The sequence below is a fragment of the Macrosteles quadrilineatus genome, unplaced genomic scaffold, assembly GCF_028750875.1.
Source record: "Macrosteles quadrilineatus isolate MER2022 unplaced genomic scaffold, UCM_ALF_1.0 Scaffold_8__2_contigs__length_117827958, whole genome shotgun sequence".
Lineage (NCBI taxonomy): Eukaryota > Metazoa > Arthropoda > Insecta > Hemiptera > Cicadellidae > Macrosteles > Macrosteles quadrilineatus.
In genome coordinates this window covers 30,257,236-30,274,995 of record NW_026542601.1, presented here as the reverse complement: position 1 = coordinate 30,274,995, position 17,760 = coordinate 30,257,236, and the positions used below count along the sequence as shown (strand labels likewise).

Sequence of the window (17,760 nt, the reverse complement as noted above, 5' to 3'; positions counted from 1 at the left end):
ATGATGGTATTTTTTCATCCATCGGAAAAAGCAGCTCTATTTCACAGAGAACATGCATCTGCAAGTTGTAAAATAGTCAAGTGCTTTGGGTTTAAAAAATTGTCTGGGCTATGTAGGCTACACATTGTTTTACTGTCAATTAGTGATGGACAAGAACCGAAACTTCAACATTTTTTTATCTCGAGGCTTTGGGCGGGATTGAAATACTAGCGGGATATTTTCGAGACAAGATAAAAAAATAATAATTTTTAATAAAAAATTTTAATTAAAAAAAAGGAAATTTAAAAACATTTCAATTAAAAAAAATTCAATGTGGGAAACTTTCAAGGACTCAATATCTAGGAGATCATGCCATAACCTGAAAATTAACAAAAAGCTCTGTCGTGGCCAAGACTCAATGCTTAAGGTGTAATCTACTTCACACATCTAATTTCTACATACCGAAAGTCTATGTACAAAAGACACTCAAAATAACCTTGGTAATGGCAGAGTCCAACTCCAGATGAGTGTAACACGCAGGGTTGTTCATCAGGGAACAAATGTTGTCCTTGTTCAAAAGAGTCATCAGTCTAGCAGCCAGGCTGTCTTTCAAAGGTTTCATCAAATACTTCTCCGCAACATACAGTAAATTATCAGCCTCATCAAATTCCATTGTAGCAGTAGTGTCATAGCCATAAACATATCTGAAACAGGTTAAAATTGTGTAACTTACTTCTAGATGACAGTAGGTAATTAACAAGATTTTAAAACCAATATTTAAATTATTGCTAATACAAATTTTAAGTTTCAGGACAATATTAATACGCTATCTAGTAAAGAATGGTGAGTCGGTGGCTCAGTCGGTAGCGTCACAGACTTCGGGCCCAAGGCTGCGATGTCGTGGGTTCGGATCCTGGTCACTGCCAAAAACATGTCATCAGTAGGCCTACAGTTCACCTTTGTACTGTACGGGCTCACCCCTTGCTTTGCTGGATACGTTCCACGCACGGGCAGTTGGTCTATGTGTACGGGCAAATGCAAAGTTAAAAGAGGCTGCCAACCTCTAAAAAAACAAATATATATATATATTATATTTTATTCCATTTAGGCCTACATTTACTACACACCTTTAGGAGTCACAAACATTATTATTGCCCACTCCTGGGGATAAATAAATATTTCAAATATTTGACAATTTAAGTGTGGTAATTAAATATAAATTAAATTTGATGAATTATTTCCAACCAAAAACAATTAATTGGATGGATGGACATGGAATCGCTAAGTTCCATAATTAGGTAGTTTACAATCAACTCACCTCAACATTCCCCTGAAGGTTTCAGGATGGATGTCTTTGATAGGAACATCTTTCTTCTCAGCCAATTTACTGTCTTCTAATTCTAGTCTGAAAACTTCACTGTGAGCCATCAACATCAACTTGACAGCTCCAATCCTTTCCTTAAAAAGGTAAATTTGACATTAGTAATGTGCAATTAATTAATAATAACAGTTGTAGTTTGACATTTTTATAAGCAGAGCCCAACACTTGTTAGGTGTGTTGCTGAACAGTTTTCATGATTTTAGCATGAAAAAAACTTAAGTTATTTTTTATGAATAGATATAGGCAGGTATTTAAATATTACTTACTAAAGTACATGTTGCTCGAAATCGAGCAATTGCAAAGAAGTAAAGTAGTTATTTAAACACAAATGTAAATTAAAGTAGGAAATATTTAATTTCAACAAAATCAGTAAAATGTACCAAATGCGTTTCGTTGAATTGAAAAGTAAATAACAGCAATTAAATTATACAGCTGATCAAAATGTAAACAATTATGTTCTTCATAAGGATAACATGGGAACTTTCAAAGCCACTGGGGCAGAGCACAAGGGACTATTTAAAAAATGTAAGGCCAGTTTGCAAATCTACGCGACACGCTCTTTCCAATGAGACGTCAATGGATAAAATCGGTTAAGAAATGGCGGAGGAGTTCAACCGACAAAGTTTCATGTAGCGTATTAATTATATAGATATTACCCTATTATTACATTATTACTTGTAGCCAATATACAGAGTGAATAAAAAGTCAACCCCCCCCCCCCTCTAATATTTTCGAAGTAAATATAGAGATATCCTTTTGGTGGCCCAACAATCTTAGCAGGAAGTTTCATTTTATGATTTTGAAATTTTTTAGTGTCCCTCAAAAAGGGGGAATTTCAGGGACAACTCAAAAATTTTAAATGTAAACCCCCTTCAAGTGAGACCTCATTTTGAAGTGTTTACGAAAACTTAAAGAATAGTGAAAACCAGAGTTTGCTATCTCTTCTCTATCTAAAATGGTAACTTAGCCGGGCCGCTAGTTAATTTGTGTAGGTAATAGCGTCATCGTTCAGCTGAGGTCACATGAGGACCATTCCAGGCTAAATAGCTACATTAGTAAAGAGTGGGCTTACCATGACTATTGTACCGATTTTGTTGTAAAAGGCAACAAATCAATACAAGTTAACGCGAAGAACAGTCAGCTGTTTTGAACAATAGATCAGTATAGATCAGAATGCACCACGCACTAAAGAAGTGGAGGGGATAAGGTCTAGTCGGATGGTCACTTGTTTCCAGTAGTATCAGTCCCTCTCCAAATCTCAACGTAACTAGTTCGGTAACACTTTCGTTTGTGAAAATTAAATTCATTTCGCGGCGTTTGGTCGGGCAATCTCAAATTTCCTTAAAGTCGTTCAGCCTATATCCCTAAGGGATATAATTGCCTCGCGATCGGAAATTAGAATCAGTGTCGTTGTCAAAAAGTGCAAAAGTTCGTTACCGGCCAAACGCAGTCCGCCATTTGAAAATTTCTCAAACGTTTCACGAGTTCAATTGATCGCGTCTTGTAGAATACCGGCTAGTTACATTTCCCAATCCCTTCCCCTTTGTTTGTGTTATATTTGTGGACGTCCAAACTGTAAGTAATTTGTGTCATTTTATTTGTTAAATTTAGATTTCAGTGAGTCGCACTTTTGTAAATTTTCCTGTCTTGCTTTGTTAATTCATGTAGAATAAGCACATGTTCCCCGGTTCGATCCCAATTAGCTGATTTTCATATCCATTCATATTGTAACAATCCTCTTTATTTATTAGACTGTGGTAATACAATAGCATTAAGAATAAATGGATGAAAATGTTTTTATAGGGTAATTCAGAGTTGCTTTGTAATATTTTTATATAGTATTTGAATTTTGCACAGAGTCATTATTAAAGGTACAGTTCGTTAAAGAGTGTCACAATCAGTATTTAAAGCTGGGGAATCAAATTAATATCAAAGGAGGGATTAGGTAGCTGGTTCGGCTGAATCCGGAAGTGTTGTCGGAGGATTGTGTCAGCTTGCATATAGATGAACCGCCAAAGTGCCAAATTAGCTATAAAACAGTAATCGACGTTCCAATAAATACTACGATTAAACGCAATAATGTTTAATCAGTTGACCTTCGAGAATCGACCTTCATATTTACATCGTTGGCCAACGAACAGGACTTGCTTGGCACTGGTCATCTCAAATTAAATTAAATACCACTCTCCCGTTGACACCTTCGAGATCGGTGTGAAACCGCGCCAAATATTCCCCTTTGATAAATCCGTTCAACGTTTTCAAACAAATCAATTCAGTCTGATTGTGTCACTCAAGGTCATATTTTATATTACACAACACAATCAGAAATTGTCAAACGAAGTCATTGTAATTCTTTAATACTGCTCAATAAATCAAATTGTTACTCACTTTTTAGTTCTCAATAACCTTGGTAATTCAGTACATGCTATAGTATCTAGTTGGTAAACAAAAGGTAATTCAGTAAATAATACGCCACTGCAAAAGATTCACCTTTTAAGTGCAACACTAAACACTAGTGTAGTAGTGAGCAAGTAAATTCAGTGTAGAATTAAGACTGGTAAATTGCTCTCATTAAAGGTATCACATTTTTGGAAGAACCATAACAGTACCAAGGGCGTCCCCTAAGGACCTTTGGGGAATATTTATATTTTGCAGGGCCCACACATATTTTTTATAACATCAAGCTTCCACTGCCAAAAGCTCTGTCTGATATTTTTATTTTCTAGAGTTCTTCCAACCTAGGGGCAACCAACATTTGTAAAGAATTCATTAAAGAGCATTGCAAGGAGTAAATATATTTAAATACAATATTTAAATATATAAAAGTAGTAGTAAAGAGCTTTTTTATTTTTTTCTTTACACTATGTCATTTATTTTTCATAACCATGTGTTTAAGAAAAATAAGAGGGAAAAACGAAGTGAGATGCTAATATCTTTCAATAAACCAGTCTTTGAAGTGTATACTGCTGCAATAGGTAATAATGCTTTTACTGTGTTCACATATGCATGCCAATAGTTGTTTAATTTCATTCAGCGTACCGTTTTATTCATACATATTAGACAGTACCTTCATACTCAACCCTGCGCAGGTACCACCAAATGCCATTTGGCAGTGTTTCGCAAAAAAATCCCGCCAACGATTATTTCGAGATCACAACTTATCACGCTTGTTATGAGCAGTCAGGCTATGACGCTATCTTAGTAGTGACGTTTTGCTGTGACGTATATTGTCGGAGGGGTGATAAGAGAAAGAGAGGGAGTTATTGCTGATCTATTGTCAGTTTCACTTAGGGATGTTGCGATACCAGTGCTTTTCGATATTTAGTATCGATACCGTATCGAAAAGAAGTATCGATACCGGCTCAGTATCGGAACTAAGTATTGATACCGTCAGTATGGTATCCATTCGATACCAGTGACATCATATTCTGATTTACTGATCTTTGATTAAAGTTTACCCACTCCAGTACAGTACAGCCAATATAGGATTCGAGCTGCTAACTACCGAATTATGTAAAAAGTTTATAAAAACTAACCAAACATAGACAACATCTGTTTTAAATTTTATCTTCAAGTAAAAATTGAAGTAGGCCTACCTTATGTTCTAGACCTGAATAGAGATATTAAGATGCTGCTGGTATCGTATCAGTATCGGTTGTTCCGATATTTACTTGGTATCAATACCAAGAGGCCAGTATCGTATCGTAAGAATTGGAAGGTAATATCTGAGGCAAATGGTAAACGCTCGTGCCTTCTGAGTGGTTGTTTTCAAATGTTGGAGCACCAGTGTGATAAAAAAAAAACATATTTTCACCCAAATATTTAGTTTCTATGTCTAGCTTATCTGATATGTGGTTTGAGTAAATTATGATTCACTATTCATTCATGGAACTTTACATAGGTAACATATAAAAGTAAAACATGTATAGTCAATGGTCAAACTTGAGGGTTTGGTTGCAAAGAGTTATTTTTATTACAACCCAATGTTAGCAACGTTAAGCAAATAAAATTAAACCATGAATTTTTTTACATCAAATTAAACTAATATAGATGACACCACTACAGTTTTTTTTAACTAGGTAAATCTATTTTTTCAATTTAGGCTGATGGTAAACATAAATGTGTGTATTCTTTGGGAATGTAATAAAATTTACTATTAAAAAGATAAATTATATAGGCCTAGAAAATAAGGTAGGCCTACTTGATCTTTTACTCGAAGGTAAAATTGAAAACAAAGTTTGGCTATGTTTGGTTAATTTTTATGAACTTTTTACATTTAAAATTAACTTAGGTAGTTCTTAGCAGTTCAAATCCTATATTGGCTGTACTGTACTGGAGCAAGTGAACATTAATTAAAGACCAGTGAATCAGAATATTTTCATGTTGTTAGCCACCGGATCACTGGTAGGCCTATAGTAATAAATAATGGTTTAAATACCTTATACTGTCAAAGTGATCCTTTGTAGTCCATGTAGGCTACTGCAGTTTCATTCCCTAAAGGAACTTCATTAGGCTTCAAAAGACAACCAAATTTCATTCCAGAGGAAGTAATGGTAAAAATCAATCAAAATCACATTCACATAAATCATGGACAAACATACGAACATAACACATAGACATTTCAAAAACTCCAGTACCGAAAAACACAAGTTTGTGTGTTCGTCCATGATTTATGTGACTTAATGTGATTTTGATTCTGATGGAAGTTCCTTTAGGGAATGAAACTGCAGTATCCTACAAAGCATCACTTTGACAGTAGGCCTATAAGGTAGGCCTATTTATATAGACCATTATTTATTAATCAGAATATGATGTCACTGGTATCGAATAGATACTAGGCTATAAGTTACTGACAGTAACGATACCAAATATCGGAAAGACAGTGGTATCGCAACATCCCTAGGCCTGAATAATTTATCTTTTTAATAGACAATTCTATTACATTACCAACGCACACATTTGTGTTTACTATCAGCCTAAATTGAAAAAAAAGATTAAGTCAAAAAAACTATCAAGTATCATATTTATTTGTTTAATTTGATGTTAAATAGTGTGCCGATTTTAAATCCCAAAGGTTTAAAATCTGAGACAAGGCAACGGACAAGTCTGTCCAACCATGACGTAACGCGGATTGAGATGAGAGGGGAGGACTGAAACTGTGCCACGCGCAAGTCACTCGTAGCAGCGCCATCAACAAGAAGGTCGCTTGTTGCCGGTGTAGGACAATTTAATCTTTATCTAATTCGTAGCTCGGAAATTCGCGTTCGGGTGAAAATTGTACATGCATCAAATGATCGTAATTGTCTAAATTTCGCCTAACTGCAATTGGGGGAAGTGTTTTAGGTACTACTTTTAAACCGAGACAGTTGAGATTGCCAGATTGATTGTTGTGTTCGTAAGGAAATTCGTACATGCATCAAATCGATAGTAAATGTTAATTTCTTATTGAGTCATAAATTGTCGTGACGGTATTTTCAATTGAATCAATAACGCCAGCTCGAAAAAAAGGAATTATTTGTCCTACACAGTGAAAAAACCGTTGTCATGAAAATTCCGCTTGGTCAGACAATGCTAGGGGTCATGTTTTAAATGTTCGTTCGTGTGTGAATCTTTGTCGGTATGAATGTTAAATGTGTCAACATGTGTAAGTAAGTAGTCTAAAATGTTTTGTATTGTTTGTGTTAGTTGTGAAATAGTTTAGTACTGCCAATCTGCCGTATCTCACATTCATAGTCCATTTTATAGTTTAGCATTTAATCATGTCTCAGATGGTCTGACTATTTCATGTCTCATTTGGTATGTTGAAATCCCATGGTCACAAAATCCAGAATGAAAATTATTTTTTTTAATTGACACATTGCAATAAAGGTTAAGGTTGTGGTAGAAATTCTGATCATTTTAATATTATTTACTAGCCTAAATTGAATTTAAAAAATCAATTAGGTAGGTCCTAATTTAAGGGCCAAGTGAATGAATGAAATGAAATAATAATTGAAATAATATTTTATTTCCCATTAATTAATTATTTACAGACAAGTAAGCCTACATGGTATTTTTTTTTCTTTACTTAAATATGAAACAGCAAAATATTACTCACTAGATAACAAAACAAAAATTATATAGGTACTGTAGAAATAAGTAAATACAAGTGTAAACAAACAAAAATACATTCTATAAGAAAGGAAACAGTCTACAAAGGCAGGGCCTGTGCGTAGACTCGAGTTGCGAAAAAATTAATTTAAATGGAAAGTAAAAAACAGGCCTATATGGAGAAAAAATCGTATAATTTAAACTTTTTTTATTTGTCTTGCTTGAAGCTGAATTTTTAGTGTTCTGGAACAAATTGACGGTAAAAAAAAACTCTTTGTGCAAACAGAGGTAATTTATAAAATCTGGTGAAGATTGAAGAGGAGAGGTGGAGTGTGGTGTATTAGTCAGTCACTGAAAGTGGTGTATCAGTGATTGTGTAGGGTCAACGGTCAGGTCCGCGCAACGCGATAACGGCCTCGGTGTCCTGAGCTCCACACCTCTTGGTACCGGTATCGATACCAAGTAAATATCGGAACAACCGATAGGCCTACCAATACAATACCAACAGTTTTTACAATAAAAAAATGTAGAAAAGATGTCACAATAAAAATATCGATTTACCAACTGGTATCGATAGTAGGCCTACTGGTATTTATCGCAAGATCCCTAGTTTCGCGCTGATCCAAAATTGTCAATGTGGACCTTGAGTAGGCTACGGTACGGTATCTTAAAAGAGGTAGCCTTCTTTCACACCAGCGCAGTGCGGCACCGTCCCTCACCGTCGATGCGGGACGACCCGCAAGGCCCTTTTACACTAGCTGCCCGGATCCGGGCGTTTCCAGGCTGAAACTTTGTGATTTTTTGATATATTTCATTCAAATAAATAAAAGAAAGCTGGTTATGCTGCTTGTTGTATCCGAAAATAAAATACAGTGCCCCCTTTGCTTAATAATTGGATCTATGCAGTATGTGTAAAAATGTCGATTCATTGTATTTAAAGTTATGTTGACAGCTGTGGGGTAACGTATCTGAAACATCTGTAGAATAGTTTGTAAAAATTTAAACATGCAAATGATAGATGGTTTGCTGCAGTGGGGGTCTCGTCATACGCACCTTCAAACTAAACCAAAATATAAATAAAGCTTGACCATTGGCCAAACTAATCAGCTCTATATAAATTTTAACCTCCATACCAAAAACAACAAACTTCCCTATTAAGTTAACAAGAGTATTACAAAATCAACCACACTCAACCACTGATCCACGCAGACTGTAAAAAATACTGATTTATGTGAGGGTGAAACCAGCCCGTCCCGCGCAAGTGTGAAAGCATACATAAGAGCCCATGATATAAAAACTATTCATGCGGTTTCAACCCGCATTGGAAGTTTAGGTTCGTGCAGGTGATTTTCAACCCGGACAGAGGTTTAGGTCTGTCCGGGTCAACCCGCACTGGTGTGAAAGCTCCCATATGATTCAATAGTCTAAACAGCTTCGTCCGGTGCGGGACGGTCCCGCACCACGCTGGTGTGAAAGAAGGCGTAGGAGAGCCCTGACTTGGACCAGGCCTAACTTAGATGTATACTTTTAAAAATAGATCCAAGAAGTAGGCCTAGGCCTAACCCTTCTTTGCTTTAATAATTTAGGTGACCACCAATGGTTGACCTATCAATTCTCATCCCTAGGGCCTAGACTAGCTTGGTTGATGAAAATATATTAGGCCTAATGGGCCTGCGCAAGTTATTACCAATTGTGAGCCTAGTAGAATTTCTAAGGGACAAGATAAAAAATCTGTCGATATGTTAATAGGAATAAGACACTTACTGGTTCTTCCTGACCTTCTCTTCTAACTGCGAAATAGCAGTCAAATTTTGGTTTGGATGAAAATAAAAACCGTATAAAGTTGGGAGGAGGATGGACTGATTCCATTTTGGTTAGTTAGTAGGACTACTTAGTACGTAGACCTAGCCTAAGTTAGGCTGGCTGGCTATGTGCTATGTGCTATGTTAAGCCAAAGCTAGATAAGAAAATTTCAACTCAAACTTTAAGATATAATAAAATCCTTCTTAAATTCACATCACGGCACGATCACTTCACAAAGACTGAAAGACTTGAAGTTTGCTCTTGCTGTATGAAGAAATGAGTACTTGAATGGAAATGAAATCGTCACGTGCACGTGGTCGTCGCGTCGGTCGACTCCGACTTCCGACTCCGACTGGTTGAGTCGAGCGTGGTGGAGCGTGTCGAGTCGAGCGAGGTCGACTGGTCTCAATCTCAATCTCTCAATGGTCATATCCGTTATTCGATTCCTCCTCTCGTCCTCGACCCTCGTTCAATCCAATCCAATCCAACTAGAATATACTGGGAACCTGGGGAACGAGCTGGCGTAGTGGTTAGAGCGCGGAACTTCAGTCACTGAGGTCCCGGGTTCGATCCCCGCCAAGTTACCAATGGATTTTATCCAAGTGATAATGCCGTAACCCCTAGGTCTAGCCTGAAGTAATGTGAAAAACAATCCCAGGCTCGTGCTTAGCGTCCTATAAAAAAAACCAGATATACTAATATACAGTATGTAATTAAGTATTAAACAAATCTGTATTTTTTAAACTGAAATAGATAGAAATATTCTGTTTGTAGCATTGATTTTTAACAAAGAATCCGCAATTTTTTACACAAAAAAATGTTCAACCCTTTAACGGGGTAGGGGGTGAGGGTGATTTATTTTTAAAAAAAAACCCCTGAGTGACCCCTCATTTTGGAGGGTTTCTCAAAAGAAACACAATGACGCAAACCCAAGGTAGATACTGTATTTCATCCCTAGCTTAAATGGCGGGTATTCCAAAATTTGATTTATGTGAAAAAGCACCCATTTTGGAATACCTGCCATTTTGGCTAGGGGTGAGATATTCACTTCGGGTTTGCGTCATTGCGTTTCTTTTGACAAGCCCTTTAAAATGAGGGGTCACTCAATAGGGGTTGCTATTAAAGGGGTGAACAATTTTTGTTGGTGTAAAAAATTGCGGAACCTTTGTTACAATCAATGCCACGAACAGAATATTTCTATCTCTTTCAGTTTAAAAAACACAGATTTGTTTCAATACATAATTTACACACTGTATATACACAGTTTGAACGCTCACCACTCGGGCGGGATTTTCAAATCAATATAGAAGGAGTTGGCGCGGCTGTCACGATTCCATCTGCAGAGTGCAAACTTTATCGAAAAATACAGTATAAACAAAATTTGTTCAAGCTATTCAGTTGAACTAATTGTCATCTACAAAGCCAACCATCGAGTTTGATTAAACAACTTGAAGGATTCAACTTTGTAATATGTACTGACTCACAATCGAGAGTCCTAGAGAGTACTTATAATGGAATTGAGAAGAACGGATTAACGTCAGAAATTATTTATCTTGCTATGGAATGTGAAAAAATATAATTTTCAAATGGGTACCAGGACCTTGCGGTATACTACACAATGAGTTAGTCGTGCTGCATGGTGCACAAGGCTCTTGTCATACAGGAGCCACAGTACCTTCTTGAGTGGCTCTCTTTCCGGGAGGATTTCTCTCCAGCGCAGTACCCGCCATGGAGGTCCCCAGCTTCACTTTCCAAGAGTATGAGGCTTGAGTTTGGAAGGAGAAGCTTCTCGTACTTCGGCCAAAAGCTGTACAACGACCTCCCCTCTGGCCTCAATAAATATGCCTTGCCATTTTTTAGAGCCAAAATTAAGGAGCTGTACTGTTATGATTAGTTGTTATTCAGATTTTCTTTTTTCTGTTTTGTTATTGTTCCTGTTTATTTGTTTGTTAGTTAAGTTATTGTTACTTATAATATGACGAGAGTTGTTCTGAAAAGCAGTTGTACTGAGAAACGCTTGATCAATAAAGGCATTTTTATTTATTTATTAGGAAATTCTGCTTGATAGACCCCAAGCAGTAAAGACATTCAACCCTGGCCATCCTCAAAATCCCATTTTAACATTAGAAATATCCCAATCTTCTTGAAAAACAAATTACAATAATAAAAATAACCATGTGAAAGTAAATATGCTAACAAAAATTGACAATTTCATTGTACAACCATGTAACTAACAAACTGCCCATTTCAGATGACAATAATTATACTAGTCCAAAGGAAGCAACCAAACCGAAAAAAGTTATAATTATGTAAAATATAGAACCTCGTGGCTGCATTGTTTATAAAAAGCAAAGCCGGCCATTTTTGGCAAAATTGAAAAAAAAGCTAAATGCTCAAAAGTTGTAAAATGTTATTCTATTTATCGCAGTTTGAAGAATTTGCTTAAGCCTTGAAAGTAACCGTCGATTTCGACCCTCTACGTAGGCGTTATTGGTTACACCATTTTCATTGCGAAAATGATAGATGAACAGTTTAAGAGTTTTTATCAAAGTATAAGGCAATATCCTCGCACGTTTTTGAATTATTAAAGAATGTCCATCACATCTTTTGATGAGCTACTCTGCGGTTGAAGCCACATTTAACGAAGATCAGTACACAATTCAGGAATTCAATCAGTGCTGAAGAAAGATTAACGATAACTCTAAGCATCTTTCACCTTTAATTTAATCTCCAATCAGTTGCTGAACATCTCTCCTCCAACTAAATTCCAACATTTCTCACGTTCAGTCCTATCAGAATACTCTTGAAAGTGTATATCCCACAGTAAATAAATCTTTTGAAAATGGAGTTTTTCCTAGTAAACTAAAGACACCAAGGTAGTGCCTATCCACAAAAAGGATGATAAAGATCAAGTAAAAAACTACAGGCCAATGGCAGTCCAAAGTGCATTTTCTAAGATTTTTGAAATAATTTCCCTCAAACGACTTAATCCTTTTTTTTATCACATAACAATCTTTTATAACCACAACAATATGGATTTAGAAACAAATAGTTCAACAACTGATGCAATTTTTGATCTATTAGTCTCAGTACATGACAACCTGGATGTGTTCGAAGGATCCCTGTGCTTGTTTTATGACATGACAAAGGCCTTTGACCTTCTCTCCCATAAAATTAAACAGGCAAATATTGGAATTAAAGATAAGCCACTCCAATGGATTTCTACCTATCTACAGACACCAGATTGTAACAATAAAATATTCAGGCTCTGATGGACTAACAAGAAACTACCGTTCTACAATTTCCCCTGCCATAAACACCGGAGTGCCGCAAGGCTCCACCCTTGGACCAGAATTGTTTCTGATCTATATGGCAATGATTTACCCGACTTTTTAACTGAAGGGAAAGTGTGGCTCTTGGCTGATGACGTGAGTCACTTAGTTCAGGACAGTGACCTGGGTAGGCTAAGAGACAAGGCACAAACTGGCCTAAATGAAATGAGCGGATGGTGTAAAGAAAACGATCTTATACTGAATAGGAGTAAAACTATAAGGCTATACAATTCTACAACCGTAAGAAGCCTGAAAGCACCCCACTCTTCACCTTGAGGCAGCTAGTATCGTTGTAGATGACTCTATTAAATATCTTGGTCTGACAATAGCATAGTGACTTAAAATGGCAGAACCAAGTGAACGCCACAGCAGCAAGACTGAAAGCTGTGTGTCACATGGTACGTAGGCTGCAATTTATAGATGATCAAGCTGTACTGTTGAAAGTTTATTTTGGATGCTTCCATAGCATGATGAATTATGGTGTGATATTTTAGGGGAATAGTCCTTTAGCGGAGCGTATATTTTTGCTTCAAAAACGCATAGTAAGAACAATTGCGAGAGAACCCTACTTATCACATTGTAAACCAATCTTTATACAACTGAAAATACTCACACTGCCAGCTCCTGTTCATTCTTGAGTCTGCAGTGACAGTTAAAAGGAAGCCAGAACATTTCCCAAAAAATCAACAAATCCATAACTATTCAACGAGGCAGAAGGAAATGTTACATGTACAGTAGAGTCCCGCAAACTCGCGTAATGTGGACTGGAAGGGTGCCGAGTTTGTGAAATGCCAGGTTATCGTTATCGGGAACTAGAGTTAAAAACAAGAACAATACAGTTATTAAGCTTTTTAACTACCTTTTTATTTATATTTATATTACAAGTCAGTATTAAGTCATCAGATATAGTACAAAAAATCCTTAGTACCAGTTGCGAATAATTTGACTTAAGCTGGCTTGAGTCTGTGATTTACTCGGACTCAAAAAATCACTAATTTTCTGAGCCAGGTGATGGCTGAGTATCCAGACTGCCGGGTTATCGAGTGCCGAGTTTGCGGGATTCTACTGTACCACAAGTTTCATACAGTTTAGTGAGAGATGGACCAAGACCTACATGCATAAGAATTTACAATAAAATTCCAGCTAGCATAAGGGAAATTGAAGATGCGGAGAAGTTTAAATCCAAGCTTAAAGAATATTTAACGACTAGGCCTTACTACTCAGTAGAAGAGTTTTTAAATCAAGAATAGACCAAAACTTTTACGACCATGGCACACCCGTGCTACTAATGGGATACCTACAAGCAAGCAAGCAAACAGTGCAAGTAGATCGTGGACACATTCGCGATAAACTTGTCCTTGTTGAAAATGCTACACGCGCGCGGGAAAACAGGACAGTGTGACGGCACTCATTTCAAATTCAAATGATTCAAAAATTCAAATGATTCAAATGATTTATTAGGCCATTCAGTTTGTACAGACAATAGGCTAAGTCAAACAATAACAATGCAGAAATAAACGCATGCAGGATATAATTTATATAAAACATGCAAAACCAATGCATGCATACTAAAAATTAAAAAAAAATTAAACTACAAGCTGCAAGCCATGCAAGGCAGAAAAAAATAAATTTAAAATTTCGTAGTACCTCTACTAGACTACTGTATGTGGGTTCAACCCAATTGTAACAAGCTGTGCATTTCAAAACTCTTTTGTGGAATAAAATGGATTGGCAAGCATCCAAGCTTTTAGTGTGGTCGCAAACTTGTTCGGTAAGAGTTGTCTTACAGTTTTGGGTAAGGCATTGTAGAACCTTATTCCTGCAACAGGAAAACAGTTGAGAGTTAAATCTAGTCTAACTCTATCTCTAAAAATATTTTCATTGTTCCTAGTGCTATAATGATGAACATTATTAACCAATGGAAAAGCTGATTCTTTGTTCTTAATCTCTAACAGGCATTGGTAAATAAATACATTGTGTACAGGCATTATACAATGCTGAACAAACAGAGGTTTACAATGCTCCAGCTGATGGACTCCACACAAGACCCTGACAGCTTTCTTCTGTAGTTTGAGGACTTTTTGCACTCCAGGGGAGTGACCCCAGAGCCTAGTGCCATACAGAATGTGAGCATGGAAAAAAGCGAAGTACGCAAGTCGAACAAATTCAAATGGTATGTCAGCCTTCAACCGTCTGAGCAAATGGATTACACGACTTAGCTTACCACACAGGATTTCAATATGATCGTTCCAATCAAGCTGAGGGTCAAGGGTGAAGCCCAGCAGCTTCACAGTGTTTTCTTCCCTCAGTTCCCTAGATAGACTGAAAGTGATGTTTTGAGTTTTGGCTTGGTTCAGGCATAATTTATTTAACTGCATGTATTTATCTTTTCATCACGTCGTCATCCGGTCGTCCCGCCACGCTACAGCACCTTGCAGTAGATCCCATCGACGCGCCGCTACTGCATCAATGTGACAGCTCCCATTAAAACCCATGAGTTTGAATCGTCCCGCCAAACTGATCCCGTTTAACCGGACCGGCGAAACAGGATAGTGTGTCACCGGCCTCGCCTTACTGTCCATCTTGGTCTACGACCTTCTAGTCGAAGGGGGAGGTGCAGATGTCGCGCATGCGCAAAAGCTGTCACTGTTGTTATTTTCAAAGTAGCAGTAGCAGTTTTGAGAACCTATTGCGTTACTTCCCGTTCCCGGTCACTACACCTTGTAACGTTGTAACCGTTAACGGAGTTGCCACTGCCACGCATACTCACTCAGTTTGACAGATATTTTGGGTTGTTTGTTTTGTTTCCTTTCACAACCTCGAACTTCGAGTTAAAGTTTGCACTAACTTAGGTCTAAGTAACTTAGACCAAGGATGAGTTATGTTAACTTTGATTAATTTTTAAATATGGAAAGTAAAACCTGCAATGAACTATTTTCTTCGGCGTATTCACTAAAAAGACACCAAAGAAATGTGCACAGTGGTACTAACAAAAGACTTACCTCGTCCAAGTTGTTATGCCCCGAGAAAGAATGCAATCAACAATTTCTCTGGTGGTACAAAAACCTTAGAAATCATATTCTACAAACTCACAATATCAACATCTCACTTGAAGCTGAAGAGTTTGTTTTTCAAACTGACGAATAAAAGGTATATGTAGATGTATCTCTTATAGGCCTAACGGTACTTCTAAGCCTAAGCCTAGATTAACTTGTATTTCCAGGACTTAGCACAGTGTTGGGACATCGAAACATCAGTAACGTCGATATTAGTATCGATCGCCCTTTAAACATCGATGTCAAAAGAATATCAAAGTCAAAATATCGATAGATATTGGAGAAAAACATCGAGGTTTAGTAAAAGAATAAAATGATTGTAAAAAATAAATATCTGAGTTAATATACTAATTTATGGGCTACTAAAAAAAATATTGGAGTGAAATATTGATAGTAGCAATATCGGAGTAAAATATCGATACTAAAAATAAATATGTGTACTAAGCTAAAAAGGGTGTAAAAGTGTATACCAACACATCCTATAGTAATATAGGCATAAACGAAAATAATAATAAAATCCACCACTAAATGGTTAGCAATACAATTCTAGCCTAGCCCTAGAAAGAGACCTATGCTTCACGGCTTTAGTCACCACACAGTGCCGTGCCAGTGGACTGCTAAACTGTGCAAATAACAGTGACAGCATAGCAGTGCTTGTGCGCATGCGCGACATCTGCACCTCCCCCTTCGACTAGAAGGTCGTCTTGGTCTCACTCAACCTTCATCGCAGAAACAACTACCCCCGCTACAACTAGCGTTACATCTCACAACCGTTATATAAAAGTAACAGGACGCAGCCCAGCTGTCATCCTAGTTTCTGTTTCTACAAACAGACGGTCGTGACGTGTCGTGAGAAACTAGGCCTAGCTATTGTTACTGTACTGCTTTCAGCGGTGGGGCACACGGGAGGGACTAAGGCTAACATAAACATATCTTGTAGTGTCAGCGTTCGCCGCTAGAACTGCTAAGTTGAAAAAATTTAAATTAATTTTTTTTTAATTTTTAGTTATTAAATTAACTTTTTAGTTATAAAATATTGTTTTAAAATTATAAAATAAATTTTTAATTTTTAAAATTAAACTGTCATAACATAACCTAACCAACCAGACTTGCTGATAATATAAAAACTATATAAGATAAAAATGTAATTAATGATTACTTATAATGTTTAATTAATTATAAAATTAATTTTAAAATGTAGTTTTATAAAATTAAACTGTCATAACCTAACCTAACCAACCAAACTTGCTGAAATGAAAAATTTGTTGACAAAAAGTTAGTGACTATAATAATAATAATAATGTTTTTGACTATTTTATTTAATACAATGTTAAAACTTGAATATGTACCAGATCATTTCAAAAGAGCACAATTGATAGTCATTCCGAAACCTGGGAAGCCTCTTGACCAGGTAAGTTCTTACCGACCCATAAGTCTTTTACCAATAATGTCTAAGTTATTTGAAAAACTTCTTCTGAAAAGAATACAAGAACTTATTGGCGAAGATGTGATTCCTGCACATCAGTTTGGTTTCAGACGGAAACACAGTAAAATAGAACAGGTTCACCGAGTTGTTGACGTGATACGTCAATGTATGGAAGATAAAAAGTTTTGTTCAGCTGCCTTCTTGGATGTTAGCCAGGCATTCGATAAGGTGTGGCATGTTGGCTTGTTATATAAAGTAAAAAAGTTTTTACCCCATTCAATTTATAGCATTTTAAAATCCTACCTTCAAAACAGGACTTTCCAAATTAAATATCAAGACGTCCTCACTAACCTACGTCCAATTGAATCTGGAATTCCTCAAGGAAGTGTCCTCGGGCCGTTTTTGTATATTCTCTACACAGCAGATCTCCCAGAAAATGAGTTGGTAGAAATTGCTACATTTGCGGATGATACTGCGGTTTTGTCTGTTCATCGTGATCCATTTCAAGCTTCTCTAAATTTACAGCAAAATCTGAACATAATTACTGATTGGTTTAAGACATGGAGGTTCAAAATTAATGAAACTAAATCTGTCCACATTACTTTTACTCTAAATCAAAATTCTTGTCCTCCTGTCACAATAAACAACACCCAACTTCCCGAAGTAACTGAGGTTAAATACTTAGGTATCCAT

At 36.6% G+C, this 17,760-nt stretch overlaps 1 protein-coding gene across 4 annotated transcripts in view; it reads right to left on the bottom strand.

Moving 5' to 3' along the window:
* The window catches only part of LOC129001505 (BTB/POZ domain-containing protein 9-like), a 30,546-nt gene extending 21,054 nt beyond the window's left edge, over nt 1–9,492 (bottom strand). For 2 of the 4 annotated variants that reach the window (XM_054428822.1, XM_054428820.1), the window contains exons 1-3: nt 9,215–9,412; nt 1,298–1,437; nt 476–683 (exon numbers count right to left, since the gene is read on the bottom strand). In XM_054428822.1, coding sequence (XP_054284797.1) covers nt 476–683; nt 1,298–1,437; nt 9,215–9,319 — 453 coding nt within the window. In that variant the 5' untranslated portion in view covers nt 9,320–9,412. Of the gene's footprint in view, nt 1–475; nt 684–1,297; nt 1,438–9,214; nt 9,413–9,433 lie in introns of those variants that run through there. The other 2 variants (XM_054428823.1, XM_054428821.1) reach the window with 2 other exon arrangements.
* Nucleotides 9,493–17,760: the final 8,268 nt, after the last annotated feature.